Source organism: Vipera berus (genome assembly GCF_964194415.1).
Source record: "Vipera berus genome assembly, chromosome: 1".
In the NCBI taxonomy this organism is placed as follows: Eukaryota; Metazoa; Chordata; class Lepidosauria; order Squamata; family Viperidae; genus Vipera; species Vipera berus.
The window spans coordinates 116,908,488-116,926,292 of record NC_138202.1 but is presented as its reverse complement, the minus strand read 5'-3'; the positions used below and the strand labels follow the sequence as shown (position 1 = coordinate 116,926,292).

General features: G+C 39.2%; 1 protein-coding gene across 4 annotated transcripts in view; it reads left to right on the top strand.

Moving 5' to 3' along the window:
* Positions 1-17,805, top strand: part of COL18A1 (collagen type XVIII alpha 1 chain) — a 196,168-nt gene that overhangs the window by 128,360 nt on the left and 50,003 nt on the right. For all 4 annotated transcript variants that reach the window (XM_081328545.1, XM_081328544.1, XM_081328543.1 and 1 more), the window contains 4 exons: positions 5,669-5,752; positions 7,876-7,932; positions 15,027-15,147; positions 16,872-16,978. In XM_081328545.1, coding sequence (XP_081184671.1) covers positions 5,669-5,752; positions 7,876-7,932; positions 15,027-15,147; positions 16,872-16,978 — 369 coding nt within the window. The remainder of the gene's footprint in view (positions 1-5,668; positions 5,753-7,875; positions 7,933-15,026; positions 15,148-16,871; positions 16,979-17,805) is intronic.

Here is a 17,805-nt window from a genome sequence, read left to right as displayed (position 1 = left end):
TCAAATATCTATACACCAATGCACAGAGTATGAACAGTAAACAGGGTGAACTAGAAATTTAGGTTAACGAGGGCAGATATGATATTGTTGCCATTACGAAAACGGATGAAACCCACAAATGGAACACACAGCTAGAGGGATTTAAATTATTTAAAAGAAACAGACCAAATAAAAGAAGAGGTGGAGTTGCTCTCTATATAAGAAATAACTACATCTCTATAGAAATAGAGCATAACAATGATGAAAATTGTCTTGAATGCATTTGGGTCAATATAAAAGGGGGAAAAATGACATTGCCATAGGTGTATACTATAGGCCACCCAACCAAACAGAGGAAATAGATCTTTTTGCTAGTCAGCTAACTAAGGTATGTAGGAAGCACATCACAATAGTAATGGGGGACTTTAATTACCCTGACATCAACTGGGAGACAAACTCTGCACCAAGTGGAAGATCAAACAGATTCCTGACAAACCTAGCAGACAACTTTGTCTCCCAAAAAGTAGAGAAGGGAGCTAGGGGATTAGGCATATTGGATCTAATCCTCACTAACAGAGATGAAATGATAGAAGGTGTTGAAGCTACAGGAATCTTGGGGGGAAGTGATCATGCAATATTGGAATTCAACGTTATGGAAGCCGAAGAAATAGAACACAGTCAAACACAGTCTTCGACTTTAAGAGAGCTAATTTCAATAAACTTAGAGAGGGCTTAGGAAGGATTCCATGGATGAGAATCCTCAAGGGTAAAACAACTCAAAAAGCTTTGGAAATTTCGAAAAGTGAGATAATAAAAGCCCACTCTAGCACAATACCAACAAAGAAGAAAAATAACACCTCTCAAAAGAAACCAGCATGGCTGCATTAAGAACTCTCTGATAAATTGAAAGATAAGAAGGGAAAGAATAAAAAGTGGAAAGAGGGGCACATAACTAAGGCAGAATGTCAGCAAATAGCCCAAGCCTGCAAAGATGAAGTGAAGAAAGCTAAGGCTTAAAATGAACTAAGGCTTGCGACCAAAGTCAAAAATAACAAAAAAAGCTTCTTTCAACATGTAAAAAACAAGAGAAAAGTTAAGGAAATGATTGATCCATTAGTGGGGGAAAGTGGCAAGAAGGTGACAAGCAACAGGGAGAAAGCAGAACTATTTAACTCGTTTTTTGCATCTGTTTTTACACAAAAGGAAAAAACAGTCCAACTTATCAAAAACAGTGCCATAAAAAACGGAATAGAAACACAAGTTAAGATAGGCAAGAAAATGGTAAGTGAGCACCTGTCCAGCCTAGATGAGTTCAAATCACCAGGACCAGATGTATTACATCCCAAGGTTCTCAAGGAACTGGCAGATGTGATCTCAGAAACACTGAACTATATTTTTCAAAGATCCTGGAGCACTGGGGAACTACCAGAGGACTGGAAGAGAGCTGATGTAGTTCCCATCTTCAAAAAAGGAAAAAAAATGGATCCAGGAAATTACAGACCTATCAGCCTGACCTCAATATCTGGAAAGATTCCGGAAAAGATAATCAAACAATGAATCAGTGAACACCTAGTGGCAAACAAAGTCATTACTAAAAGCCAACATGGGTTTGTCAAAAACAGATCATGCCAGACAAATCTTATTGCATTCTTTGACCAAGTGACAAAATTAGTGGACCAGAGGAATGCTGTGGATATAATTTATTTGGACTTCAGTAAGGCATTTGATAAAGTAGATCACAACCTACTACTTGATAAAATAAAAAATATGGGTTAGATAGCATCGCCACCAGATGGATTTGTAGCTGGCTGACCGGCCGTACTCAGCGTGTGGTCCTCAGTGGAACTGCATCTACATAGAGGGAAGTGTGGGGTGCCCCAGGGCTCTGTTCTGGGCCCAGTTCTCTTTAACATCTTTGTCAACGATTTGGACGAGGGGATAGATGGGGAACTCATCAAATTTGCAAACAACACCAAGCAGGCAGGAATAGCCAACACTCCAGAAGACAGGCTTAAGATACAGGAGGATCTGGAAAGACTTGAACACTGGGTGCTATTTAACAAAATGAAATTCAGTGGTGAAAAAAAATAAGGCTCTACATTTAGGCAACAAAAACCAAATGCACAGGTATAGTATAGGGGGTACCTTGCTCAATAGTAGTAACTGTGAGAGGGATCTCAGAGTCCTAGTGGACAATCACTTAAATATGAGCCAGCAGTGTGCTGCAGCTGCCAAAAAAGCCAACACAGTGCTAGGCTGCATTAACAGAGGGGGAGAATCAAGATCCCATGAAGTATTAATACCACTTTACAAAGCCTTGGTAAGGCCACACTTGGAATACTGCATCCAGTTTTGGTCACCACAATGTAAAAAAGATGTTGAGATTCTAGAAAGAGTGCAGAGAAGAGCAACAAAGATGATTAGGGGACTGGAGGCTAAAACATATAAGGAACGGTTGCTGGAATTGGGTATGTCTAGTTTAATGAAGAGAAGGACAAGGGGTGACATGATAGCAGTGTTCCAATATTTCAGGGGGTGCCACAAAGAAGAGGGACTCAAGCTATTCTCCAAAGCGCCTGAAGGCAGGACAAGAAGCAATGGATGGAAACTAATCAAGGAGAGAAGCAACCTAGAACTAAGGAGAAACTTCCTGACAGTTAGAACAATTAACCAGTGGAACAACCTGCCTCCAGAAGTGGTGAATGCTCCAACACTGAAAAATTTTAAGAAGAGACTGGACAGCCATTTGTCTGAAATGGTATAGGGTTTCCTGCCTGAGCAGGGGGTTGGACTAGATGACCTCCAAGGTCCCTTCCAACTATTATTATTATTATTATTATTATTATTATTATTATTATTATTATTATTATTATTATTATTATTATTATTACTACTACTACTACTACTACTACTACTACTACTACTACTACTACAATGCAAGAAAGCTGAAGGGGGAGGGGAGCTGGGATCCTGTGGCCTATGGCTGCCCTTAGTGGGCTTTAAGGTGTATCTCAAGCTACTAGCTCCCTGAGTCATCTCAGTCTGATGTTTGGAGCTAGGAAAGTGTTATTTCTCATTTTTTCCTACAGAGAAAAATCTGGGCATGCACAGATTTGTATTGAAGTATGACTTCACCCACAGAATAGCCTCCTCTTTTGGGTTGCTTAGTTTTCATGACCCTGGAGAGAAAAAGATAGCAAGGAGATGAGTGTTGTAAAATACCTTGGAATGCCTGCTCCAGAACAGCTTTGAAAAACAGCTGTACACACAAAACTCTGGGTTAAAAAAAATAACTTGCTCCTCCTTGTGATTTTTGTCTATGACCCCATTAAACCGGCAGGCTACAGCTGGAATGTTCTCCGTGTATAATTCCAAGGAGGGGCGTCTAGTTGCCTGACAGTCATGTTCTGCTCTCGGTTTCCAAGTTGTTAACTTGAAAGGAAAGGCCTCCACAGATTCAGAGAGGCATTTTTCCCCTCTTTAATCTTGTTTAAATCTGCATGCTCATTCCGCCCACTGGCTCTGCAGTCCTGGTGTGGCTGAAAAGTTCTTCCCGTGGGTCTGTCTAAAATCTGATAATCGTGAATCACAGAATAGTAGGAAGCATGTCATTGCTTTCATCCCTACCTAAAAAAGGAACCATTGGTAGACAGGTAATCCACATTGGCCATTGCACTTTGGCCATTAATCTTTTCCAGATCAATGGCCATGGATTAATAGTCAGTCCAACTAGTTGTACACTCCCAATCCCTGGGCTCATGTTGGGAGAAATCGGTTCTCTATACTTCCTATATGGAAACTTTTAAAAATTAATTTTTTATTTATTTATTTTATTTTTATTTTTATTCCATTTATATCCCGCCCTTCTCCGAAGACTCAGGGCGGCTTACAAGCTTAGCAGTAGCCTTCATTCTATGTATACGCCTGCTTATTAGGGCTTTCACACCCCTCCCATGCGGCATTATTACAAAGTCAGCATATTGTCCCCAACAATCTGGGTCCTCATTTTACCTACCTCGGAAGGATGGAAGGCTGAGTCAACCTTGAGCCTGGTGGGATGCGAACCTGCACTAATTGCAGGCAGCTGGTGTTACTTAAGGAGGCATCAGCCCACTGCTCCACCAAGGCTCTTTTAATAATAATGATTAAAATATTGTAAACTATTTTCATAAGTCAGTTTGTAAAGGAGTTCGGTTGTTTAATACACAGTCTGAAGATCTGGCACAGCTGTGTACCTGAACAATATGACAAATATGTATCATGTGCCTGAGACAGGCAAGAGCATTTTAGCATCCAAGTGTTGATGTTCCCAATTAAAAACAAACATTTGATTCCTTTCTATTGCCGTGCAAAAGCAAACGTACAAACTCTGATATTTGTTGGTGATGGATAAAATAGCTAAAAGCAATAGCAGAATGGAATGTCTTTTGATCCTTTGGGATTCATTTTCACTCTATCCTTTTATGGAGGTTTGAAGGGTGGTGGGCTCTTGCCATGTCTTTATTTTGAGGGTGGCCAGGAATGGTGGCACCTTGTGCTGCTGGTGTTGGGAGCCATGGCTTTCTGAGCCAGACTGAAAGGGCCTTGGCCTCCTACAGTGCCTCAGGCAAGGTTTTCAGCAACCTTTGGAAGGGCAAAGCCAAAACCAAGCACAGGCTTTCAAAATATCTCTTTCTTGTTCTCCTGAATGAAAGGAAGCCTTACCTTTTGAGCCATGAAATAGACTCCTCTGTGTTTCTGAAATAAGGGGCAATAAAGGAAGGGTGTACTCCAATAGGGAGGAAAGGAAGAAAATACTGTGGGAGCTGTCACTGGGGAAGCTGCTGGTTTGTGGCCACAATTTTGAACAGGCACTCCCTCAATTTTATTTTATTTTTTGATCATAGAAGAGAATGTGGACTCTGCTGATATTTCTGATAGAAAGACATTTTTGCCAGATCACTTGGCCGTAGCTTCAGTTTGCACCAGTGGCAGGCCGGTACCCAAGATGGAGGCTCAGATTCTGTTCTGATGTTTTCAACTAATGGTAAACCGGCCATCTTGGAAGTCAGGGTAAAGAGACTGAATGGATGAACCCACTTTGAAAAATAGCTTGATGTATCTTGTTGAGATGATTTGTTTGAGTTAGTGCTGTGCTGCTAAGTTGCATCTAAAGGTATTACAGGACAATTATAACAACCATTGCTTGGATTTTGAATTAGAAACCACTTTTTTTTAGGAATTACAGAATTATGCACCTTGTTGCTAGCTGGCTGTGCAGACTACAAAGGGTCAGCAGAAAATAACAGCAATCTGTAAATAGTTTATAAATGTTGGAAATGTCAAATCTGTGCACTCTCGGTCCTCCAAAAACCATTGCAATCAGAATCATAGATCTGGAAAAGATTAGAAGGATTAAATCTAACATTTCCTGCCACAAGGCACATGGTTTATCATAGCACTTTCCTCACCTGTATTGATTTTGTTCTTCTGCCTTACTTTCTTCTTTTTTACATTGGGTATTAATGCTTCAATCATAAGCTAACAGTGTTTGTGTTATAAATAATATTGACTTAAAATAAAATGGGCATTTTGGGGTTGGGGGGCACAGGCCTAGGAATTCTACATTTCCTTAAACTGGGAAGGAGGCTCTTTTTGCCTCTGGGAAATATTGGTCATATTTGGTCATATTTGTTTTCTGCTTTTATAGGGCATCATTGTAGAATTAAAAATAAAAGATAATCCTTGGGCTGCTGGTTACCAGTGTGTTGAAGAAGATGATGACTGTGATACGGTGAGTGACTCTATTTCTGATGTTTTTTCCCAACATGTAAACATAATATCTGTGGATGTTCTCAAACATTTAGGTCATGGTTGTCCTAAAGGTGCTTTTCAAAAGGCAACTGGACTTTCTTGGGTTTTTTTGTTGAAGCTTCTTGGATGAGAAGTGAAACGTTTTCCAAGAATTTTTTTTCCACTGTTTGGAAAAAGCACCTTTGGGACATGTGAACATATGGCAGCCTTTTTATGCTGGGCAAGTTATGTTGGAAGCTAAATTTTAGTTTAACATTCTGAGAATGACCTTCAATTCCTGTCAAGCCTCCATACTCCAACTTTCCCTCCAATGGAGCTTCTGTTTTTGCTTAACCGCAGTATGTTGTGTTTTCCGAATCTACCTGAACTTTGATTAATCTTAACTATACTCAAAACATACTTCATTAAGATGTTTTCACCAATCATACTTAAAATGTCAAGTGACATGCTGTTATTAATTTGAAACACAAGAAGAAGTGTTTGATCTCCTTGTGTCTAAGAAATAGAAGGTGGAAGTTTAAAGGAAGATTAGGTTAATGAGGTCGTGGAATCAGAAGAGTAGTCAGTTTAGACCAATATTGCCTGTTCCGTTGGCAGTAGCTGCTGTTCAAATTAAATGGGAGTCTTCTCCAGCATTGATTTCTGAGAATATTTAGCTAAATAATAATAATAATAATAATAATAATAATAATAATAATAATAATAATAATAATAATAATAATAATAATAATTTTATATACTGCCCTTCTCCTGAAGGACTCAGGGCGGTGAACAGGGCAAGAATAAAAAATACAAAGTTACAAAAGTTAAAAAAGAATTAAATATATGCCCACTAAAAACAGTAAATACAAATATTAAAATAACAATAAAAAACCCCACCAATCCCCCATCAGGCCAGGCTGGCTTGTTCAAATAAGAATGTCTTTAGATCGCGACGGAAGGAGCGAAGATCGGGCGCCATCCGGTAACTGATTCCATAGCTCCGGGGCGCCCACAGAGAAGGATCTCCCCCTGGGGGCCACCAATCGACATTCTCTGATCGGTGGCACCCTGAGGAGGCCCTCTCTGTGGGAACGTACAGGGCGAAGGGAAGTTGATGCCGGCAGCAGGTGTTCCCTAAGGTACTCCGGACCCCTGCCATGTAGGGCCTTAAACACCATTACTAGTACCTTGAATCTCACCCGGAAGACAACTGGCAACCAATGCAGCTCACGGAGCAGAGGTGTGACATGGGAGTATCGGGAGACTCCCAACACAACTCTCGCGTCTGCATTCTGTACCAGTTGGAGCTTCCGGGTGGTCCTCAAGGGCAGCCCCATGTAGAGAGCGTTGCAGTAGTCTAGACAAGAGGTCACGAGCGCGTGAGTGACCGTGCATAAGTCATCCCGGCTTAGATAGGGCCGCAACTGGCGCACCAGGCAAACCTGGGCGAAAGCCCCCCTAGTCACAGCCACTATGTGATCTTCCAAAGTGAGCCGTGAATCTAGGAGGACTCCCAAGTTGTGAGCCCTATCTACCTATCTATATCAAATATGTTGAGAATCTGGACTTTGTAAGTACAAAAATGTCTTCTTACACTGACTCATGATCTCCCTTATCGTCTAATGCAGGCATGTCAAACTGCTGGCCTGTGGGCCAGATGTGTCACACCGAAACCACGCCCACCCCATTGCCTGCAATGGGGAAAAAGTCACGATACATCACGCGATGTCACGTGATGTTGCAAGTTTGACATGCCTGATCTAATGTGTTATAATGTGGCAATATTGGCAGACTTTGTCTCCAGAATATTAATGCAGATGGTTACACAGCTTTGTTAATATTTTATATGAAAGCATTGTAGCTGATGAGAAAAAATTAAGATAAACCCAATAGGTTATGCTGTAGCTTTTGATATGTTCCTGAACTACAGTTCCCAGTATCCCAACTAGCGTGCCAAAATAGCATAACGTATTAAGGATTGTAGTTCAGCAGCATCTTAATGGCCTTGTTTTCTCATTTCTAATGTAGATGAGAGATTTTTCTTTCTTTCTTAGTGGGACTATATCTGCTGATTTAATGTACTAGTTACTCTTCTTTCTCTTTTTAAAAAAATGTCTTTAGTGTGGTGGTAGTGGAAGTGGATTAGACATAAAGCAATCATCTTCCGAAAAGGAAAGCGTGAGTACAATGCCACTTTTGTAATCATGTTACTATTTTCCAATATAGAAATATCTTTTCTCCCCTTCCTTCTTCACCATTTCTTTTTCACCCCATCATCAGTTCCTTTCCCTCCCCTTTATCCTTCCGTGTCCTTCTCTTTTTTCTGTAGTTGTAGCATTGGGTGGTCTGGTTTCATGGTATTTCTTAAACCCACAACGAGGAGGTTTAATTTGACAAGCTGCTAGCATCTGCTTGCGGTGAACCATTTATCACATGCTTAGGGCTGCTGCAGGCAGAGGAGAAACAGCAGTCATTACAAACCATTAGCTGACCATGTGCATCAGAATGTTGCTGGTCTCAGATTGTAATAAAGTTCATTATTGTGCATCAGTTTGAATTATATCCCACGGACAAATGCATATGTATGTATTTTAAAAGATCAGAAAAGGTTTTTTTTTTGTTTCTGTCAGAAATGTTCCACCTTATTTGTGAAACGTAGTTAGAAGCTATAGATGCACATTGTGTTGCATAATTATATAACATAGTGGATAAAAACTGGTGTGGAAATAAATGAAGATCATGACTGCAATTCCAGCTTTGCCTGGAAATTCACTGAAAGCTTAAAGCATCTTTCTCTCTGTGTCTCTGTCTGTCTGTCTGTCTCTGTCTCTCTTTCTCTCTGAGAGATAAAAATTAATTTTCCTTAATGAAATTGACTTACACATTTGCAGAAGGAATGTACAATTTACATTGTACAGATTGCATATAAAAGTTGCACATGAAACAGTTTTCTTTTGCTTTGTTTGTGGCAATGGCAGAAATCAATTGATTCACTCTACTTAACCCGACTTTCCCTCATATATTGAGAATGCAACTGTCTTTCACCACACACCAGAACAACAAGTGTATAGGGAAACATAATAAGTTACAATAAAATTACATACTTCATCTCACTGAGTTTGAAGCACGACAACACCATGAGTTGCATGTGTTTACACAACATTGGCTAGGAATTGCAACATTTAGCAATGAATTTGAGCATTAAAGCATTAGATTGTGTAAGTAGTGTTAATTTGGAAAAGATCTAGGTGGTAGCAGTCCAGAATCTTGGAAAAAATCAATGTGTGTTGACCAAACTCTAGTGTGTGTTATGTATCCATTTTTTATCAACTTGCTGATTTATCCCCTTACAACAGCAGCTCCCAAACTTTTCTATACCCCGCACCCCTAGAACGCTTCTGATATATTCTTGCACCCTTTATAAAAATTCGAAATAATGGCAGCAAATTATGCATATGCACTATAATTTTGAAAACCCAAGTTTTCGCACTCCCTGGAGTCTCGTCTCGCACCCCTGGTTGGGAACCCCTGCCTTACTAGAAACTTGATGCTGGAGTGACTTGCTCTCATAGGGATTACTTTAGAAAGAATTCTGGCTGAGCTCAGAATAATCCATTCCTGCCCAGAGAGGTTTGTACGTAGAATGGATAGGCAAAGAGACTCCAGAATTTTGGCTGAGAGTGAGAAAGATTTTATAGAAGGCAGGCTTTAAGAATAAGTTTGTGTATGGATTCTCAGTTTCCCAGAATGGAGATGTGCTACTGTGGCTTTGTTGGCAATGTGCAGATGTTAGGCATTCCTGGCTTCCTGCTGACTATTTTCCATGTCGCATAATTGCAAAATCCATGAATTCTCTTCAGGCCAATAATTTTGGTTTCTGGTTGGCCACATCTAATTATCACTGTAATACTGACCATGATTAATATGGTTGCTTTCTTTGATTTCTTTATCTATCTATCAGTATCATTTGTAAGCATTATCCCTTTGGAACGGCATTGCATAAACCCACTGATCTTGGCATCAGTTTCTTATTAATTACTTTTTATTATAATTGATACTGATGTATGATTTGTCTGAAACTTCTCTTCTGGGCACAGTTTTCAGTTTTCTGCTTAAGAAGGCTAAGCAATGCAATCATTTTTTAATTTTCCAACTTCATGTTGATCTGCTACAATTTATTTATTTTTCATGTTTAATATTGACAAGAAACTGAAAATATTATGCCTTCATTGGGGTGTGAACTGGGAGCTGTGTTCCATTTGCACATCTCACAAGAATGCTTCACAGCTGTGTTTGAGACCCCCCACGTTAACCTGCCAGAGGGTAGCTTACCATTTCATAATCATAATCATAATAGTAAAGTTGGAAGGGAACTTGGAGGTCATCTAGCCCAACCCCCTGCTCAGGCAGGAAACCTTCCAGTGTTGGAGCATTCGCAGCTTCTGGAGACAGGTTGTTCCACTGATTAATTGTTTTAACTATCAGGAAGTTTCTCCTTAGTTCTAGGTTGCTTCTCTCCTTGATTAGTTTCCATCCGTTGCTTCTTGTCCTGCCTTCAGGCGCTTTGGAGAATAGCTTGGCTCTCTCTTCTTTGTGGCAGCCCCTGAGATATTGGACACATCATCTCTTAACATGTTGATAGCATCTATTCTGGAAATATCACCACCACCACCACCACCTTTTTTTAAACTAATAAACAGAAATAGTTTGAATTTGATACTAGTCCTTTAGAGATGGGGAGAATATCTTGAAACCTTCAAATATTGCTGAGTGGAACTTGTAGGAATTGTAGCTCAGCAAGCTATAGGTTCCCAATGCCTCCTTGATTGTCTTTCACTGAACACTGATCCAAAAGTTTTACCAAAAATGAATAATAATATTGTCAACCTTATGAGGTAGACCAAACAGGAAATACGGCCATATGGATTAAATCTGCTTTATTGTAAAACCACATTTATTATTTATTTTTAAATTTATTTGCCATGGGGTTATTCTAGGTAACTTACAATAATAAAAAAGGAAGAAAAGGAAAGGAGTGCAAACAGAAGAGAAGTAAAATAATAGAATAAAATAAACAATGACAAAAGAATACAATGAGAATAATATATCAATATGATAACAAAAAAGATGAATGGTGGAGAACAGAGACCGGGGTTGGGGTGGGTAGGGAGTTGGAGAACAAAATCTTTAACATTAACATTAATTAACATTTAATATTAAAAGAATCTTGCAAGTTTGAAAATACAGTTTTCTTGGAATCATCTTTAGAACCTGATAACTTAGGGAGAGTCTGTCTTGAGCCTCTTGCCCTGCCCACTATGCAGCCATGGGCTATGCTTCCTCTTCTCTGACTGTTTCCATCTCTTCTCAGGGTCTCCCAAGGTCATTCCCACATACCATTACATGTTCAGGAAAATACAAAGCCATTCCCCAGCTTCTGCAAGATTTCTATTAAGATTTATGAGTAATACTATAGTGGACACAGATAAATTGATAGATAGTGGGCTTTAGCCTTCGTGATTCCCAGCTGCTTTGTATTTTCTCCAAAAGTTAATTTTCCTTTATACCTTTTCTCAAGGGAGTATTAGAAATTTCTATTTGGCTTTGACATAAACGTCATCCACTCTGCCAGAAATAGTGCGAGATCAATTTGCAAAAAACAACCAACACAGGGATGACCTTTGCAAAAAACAACCAACACAGGGATGACCTTTGCAAAAAACAACCAACACAGGGATGACCTTCCCATAGTTTATTTTTCCAAAGTACAGTTTTACACATCCTGAAGTCACTTTTGACTTTGTTCAACATACAGAAACGAAGATCAGTAGTATTGAATTGTCAAAGCAACAGTCATGAATAAACGAGAATTTCTTTTTGTTTTCATTGTAATGAAAATTTTCTCTTCCGATTCTTTCCAGATGTGTCTGTATGTCATTTAGTATAGCTGTTTAATCTTAATTGTATGCACACACAGCATTCATTGGATGAAAAGACAAGTTATAAATTAGTACAATTAAATACATTTAAATATAACAATAGGCAGAATTCAGATATGTATAGTACTTCTTTGAGTGAAAATGTTTCTGATGATGGAATGATTTCCTTCCGTGCTGTACTTTCTATATTTACAAAACTTGCCCTAAATTTCTGAGACAAATTTGGCAGCCTTTCTGTATGGGAGAAGAAAATTGAGGGAGAGGAAATTCTATTTCACAAGTCAGATACTCTCTTGCATAATGCTGCACTCCATCACATCTTCCTGTATGTTGTATTCTGTTTTTCCCATCTAAAATAAAAGGAACAGTAACACTTCATAATATTTAAATTGTTTTTCTGTGCAATATATTTGACATAAGAAGCTTCAGTGTTTGCATCTGCCCTGAACACATTTAATATGATTAAATATAAGAAGGAATGAGCAAACACACAGCCATGGTAAACATGTATGCATAAAGCCAGCTTCCCTCCAATGTCCATTTATTGAACAGTTACTGAATTCATAGGACTGTAATCTATAAGACTGGACTGTGACTATTCAGGAGTTCTTAAAGCTTATGATCTACTTGTTCATCCTGTGTTTGAGTGAATCTTTGTGTGTCTGTATGTGCTAGAAATATTTGTGTGTGTGCTAGAAATATATTTGTGTGAGTAAACGTATAGTTGTCGTGTCTTTTAAAGGCTTTGTGGACCGGCGGGGGTGGGGAGACCAGAGGGTTTTGTGCAAGTGGCAGGCAGGTGTGCACACACACTCGTAGCTCCATTTGCATAGGCAACAGGCACTTGCACCCACTGCTTGCATAAATAGAGTGGGCGTGCTCCCTTCTGCTTGTGCACTTGTGCACTCGCTCACCTTCCATTTCTGTGGCCTGGTTCCAAAAGGCTCAAGGTCCGGTAGTGGGCCACAGCCCGGGGTTTTGGGACCCTTGTTTTAAAGCATTAAATAGAGATTTTGACAACTAATCAATCTGGAAGCAGTGTGGAAATATTTCAAAATTGTCTGGTCACTATAATGCAAAGATTCAAGCTCATAAGTAAAGCAACATCACACTGTATACAAGGCATAGACAATGTGAGTTTTACTTTTCTCCACATATTTATTTTCTTATTCACTTTTCCACCTCAAGTATTCCTAATGCTATTGGAAACATTTAAACCAACATTGCAATGAATTTAAAATAATGAAAAGGAAAGTAGGAAAAGGAACTGATAACTCTGAAAGTATCATATGTACATCCTTCACTGTCTCAAAGGAGTCCCCAAAACATTCTTCTCTTCCCATTTCGCTTTCACAGCAAATCTGTAAAGCTGGGCTGCAAGAGCAACCAGCTCACAGTCAGCTTCACAGCTAAGTAAAGATCTGAGTCTATCCCACTTGTGTGCCCCATTCCTACTCTGTCACCCTTAAGCATCATATCATAGGCCACTGTCTTTTTCATCCAAACAGGAAAAGAGCACTAAATGTGGTGGGAAAGGCCCATTATGGGGAAAGTGATATTAGACATGCAGTACCGTATGTCCAACTCCGGCACTTAAGGCTGTGAAGAAAACGTGATGAATGCAGAGCATAGATGCCACCCAGTGGCAAGACACATAGTTGTCCCACATGATCTCCAAATGGGCTCTCTTCTAATATATGACATTTCACAAATTCAAAAGGGATTATTTAAAGTATTATCCAAAGGAACTATCTGTAGAACATTGGAAATTTTTATTTATTTATTTTTTATTTTAATTCCATTTATATCCCGCCCTTCTCCGAAGACTCCGGGCGGCTTACAAGCTTAGCAGTAGCCTTCATTCTATGTATATGCCTGCTTATTAGGGCTTTCACACACACCCCAAGCGGCATTATTACAAAGTCAGCTTTTTGCCCCCAACAATCTGGGTCCTCATACAGTATGTGCAACATAGTAAACATAAGCTTCCCTGTCAGATATCTGCAGGTAGGAGTGGAAATTTATTTCTAGAGCCCAGGGTCTAATAACAACAGAAAGCTCAGCTTCTAACAATAACAGAGACTGGTAGAGGAGGAATAGTGCTATAATGAACGGAACATGGAACCAAGCATGCTTACACTCCCTTCTAGTGAAAGCAAAGTGAAAATATAGAAATCATAATTGAGTGCAAAAACAGCCAACCCCCCCCCAAAAAAAACAAATAAGGTGAAAAAAGTACCACACACCTTTCATTTGACCATCCAAATTTTTTTAAGAAATAACATTTCTTATTTTAGGGATTCTGCTCTGTGCATTTCCTTTGCCTGCTTTCTTTCAGAAATGATTTGCAGATATCCTGTAAGTTAGAAGTGAACACTACAGGTAGTCCTCAGCCTATGGCCACAACTGAGTCCAAAATTTTGGTCGTAAGTCCTTCCAGTTGGGAAGCCACTCATCACTGACCTGACTCAATTTTACAACCGTTTTTACAATGTTTGTTACGCTCCTTAAGTGAATCGTGTGGAAAGTTTAAAAATGTTTTACTACCTATGTTTAGAAAGCATGTAGAAATGTTTTAAAATTTTTCCAACATGTATGAGTTTCTCCACAGGTTTGAGGCTTGTTCTGATTTATAAAAGTAAAAATAACCCTCCCCCCAACTGACAGTAACATTATAATCTTTTATCTAAGAAATTTAACAATGGTAGGAAGTTGTTGAAGCAATATTGCTTTAAAAATCACTGCTTTAATAAATATTTCATTTCTAAATGAGAAAATATACTTTTTTTTTTACTTTTCTCACAATTGTCCAGTTTATTAATTTCAGGTCTGATAGCGGTAAGGAAACGTTCCAAGTTTTTCCACTTGTTTTTTTCTAATGGAATCCATAATTTCTCCAGCCCTAAACAGTAAATATTAAAATGCTAAGTGGGCAAGTCTTCTGTAAATTCAGTGAGCTTTTGCATATTAAAAAAGCAATATCTTGACAACATGACACTTTCATTGATAACGTGTCTTAATGCTAAAACTAATAGACTGAACTGAGGCAAGACTGAAAGCTCTGTAGTTTTGTTTGACTAAAATCAAATTTGAAAGGATTCACACATAATGCTAAGCATGAGTTTGTTAACAATGACTCCCTACCCTAATTTTTCCCCAGTATTCTCCCTGGCTCATTTTTCCTAGTATTGCCAGACTGATAGTGGGAACAACTGAGAGAACTTTCTGAGAAGAATCGCTAGACCCAACAGTCACTTTTTCAGAATCAATTATTTGTCTTGGGTTGCCAGCTCTGGTACAAGAGGAGGTTTAATTCAATTCTGTTGTCTCTAGGTGATTCCTCTATTATCAAAACTGCCAGTGCCCCCACCTGTTTCTTCCCCTGACCTTGCCAAAAAACCTGTGCAGTTAGAGGAGACTGAATATACTGCTAGGCCACCACATGTTCCTGCAAGTAAGTTCTTGTTTCCTGGGAAAAAAAATTGTCAAAAAGTGGGGGATGTTTAATACTAATACTAATACTAATACTAATACTAATACTAATAATTAATAATAATACTAATAATACTAATACTAATAATAATACTAATACTACTACTACTACTACTACTACTACTACTACTACTACTAATAATAATAATAATAATAATAAAGATTTACCACTAAGCAAAAAAAATATGTGTTTTCTTTTCATATCACGAAAACAAGCAATGTTCTGTACTTGGTATCTCTTACTAATGTTACTTTGACCATTAATATAGTATAACTTCAATAACTATCTACCTATCTATTATCTTTTTTGGAATCTTTATGTAATTTTTATTTATTTATTTATTACATTTATATCTCACCACCAAGATTCTAGGTAGCTTACGAGATAAAAGCGACAATGTAAAACATTAAACTGTAATTTTGTTTTAAATAAAGGCAACAATTTTAAAAAGTGGAGAATGTTGTGACATAGTTGTGCAGAAAGGACTACAAAAGTAATCAGAATCTTGTATGTCCTTCAAGTTAAGCTTGTATTGAGCTAGCCGAAATATAGGAGACAAAGTACAGTAAAGAATTCTGCAGCTTTTGTTGAGAAGGAAAAGGTGTATAAATGAATGCGTCACCTGAGATGTGGAAAAGAACCTGGTTTTACAGTTGAACCAGTCATGGGATTCAGCCGGTTCGCACCACTTCGGCAGAACTGGTAGCTAATTTTTTCTTGCCCAGGCACAGAACGGACTTCTGGAAGTGGCATCCACACAGAGAACTGGTTGTTTACATATTTGAATCCCACCACTGAGCTGAACCAATTTATTGGGATGTAATTTCAAATGTGAAGCTACAAAGAAGTACGGATATATATTTAAATAGTAGCTGAGGGTAACACACACACACACATTTGTTTGTTTGTGTGTGTGTGTGTGTGTGTGTGTTGGCATATTCGGGTCTTTTCCCGTGTAAGATTGAGGGTGTCTTGGCGACGTTTCGACGAGGTCCCACTTGTCATCTTCAGGCTGGTGTCTTGGGCTTCGTGCTTGTGCGAGCAAAGCGTGATCGGAGCTGCCATCTCTCTATAAATATTGGTGGGGTTGTGTGTGGTGCTGGCTTTGTTGCTGTAAGCGGGTTGGTTGGCTGTGTTGTTATATCCTGATTGGATGATGGAGTTATTGTTTGCAGCTGAGTCGGTTGTTTTGTAACATCCTGTGTGGCTGGGGTGTTGGCTGTGTGCCTACAGCTTACAGCAACAAAGCCAGCACCACACACAACCCCACCAATATTTATAGAGAGACGGCAGCTCCGATCACGCTTTGCTCGCACAAGTGCGAAGCCCAAGACACCAGCCTGAAGATGACGAGTGGGACCTCGTCGAAACGTCGCCAAGTATAATTATGCAAATGTCAGTGTTTCTCAACGTCAACAATTTTTAAGATGTGTGGACTTAAACTCCCAGAATTTCCCAGCTAGCAGAATTCTGGGAATTGAAGTCCACACATCTTAAAATTGCTAAAGTTGAGAAACACTGTATTACACAATCTCCCTGAAACAGAATTCACAATAATAATCTCTCATCTATTCAGTTCATTTTAAATTTTGCCCTATCCCTGAACACCAAGCATTCTGGTTTCCAGGCTCCCTTATTGCACGAAGCAGATAATTCTGAACAATTCTTTTTCATTCTCCTTATAGGTGGAACCAAAGGTGAAAAGGGAGACCCCGGAGAGAAAGGGGACCGTGGCCCCAAAGGAGATCCTGGGGCTGGGGCTTTGTCAACCAATGGTGATAAAGGAGAAAAGGTGAAGTAGCAAGAAACAGCTTGCTCTCCTTTCCTGTTTTTTACTGAAAGGCAACCATGTTTTGATCAAGTTCACTCAAAGAAGGACTATAGGATGGCCTCTCCCCCTTTCCTTTCCTCCTTTGTTAAAAGTATTCTGACTGTCGTCTTCATTCCCGCCCCTCTATCCTGAGACTTGCCTCCATTAGATATTCCATCTGTATAAAGAAAGTGGTGATTCCCAATAGGCAGGGAAGTGAACTTTCACCAGTTATCAAATTATTTCATGAATTTAGGAGTAGCTTCTGCCACATTCAGGGGGTGTGGTGGGGAGGAAGAAACTAGGCCAGCATGGGAAACAAAAGCATTTCAGATGGACAGATGACCTTTAATTGCCTACAGTCCTTGGCGATCAGGAGTCAAAAAACTAAAGAGAAGGGAAAATAGCCGCTTGCCTCTATTCTCTAAAATAAATAATGGCAGCATCTGATGAGGAAGACATAAATCTGAAGTGGTGGAACTTTCTCACTTTTCCAGCAAAAGAATAGAAAGATTCTATTCCAAGAGTAAACTGCATTTGGGGGCAAATATAGGAATGTGTGAGATCAGGAGGAAAGGCAATTTCTTGTAAAGGTGATAAAAAAAATACTTTTTTTTTCTCTTAGGAAGGATTAGATGTTTCCTTCTAATGTCTGGCCACTGATATTTTTATTGCTCTTGAACCAAAGTGAATTTTATGGGAAGCACACTTGGTTTGCCTGTTCATGAGAGATGCTTGCATTCATTTAATGTTACATGTTCCTTTTCCCAACACAAAGCATTCCCACTGTTGGATGACAACTCGCCCTC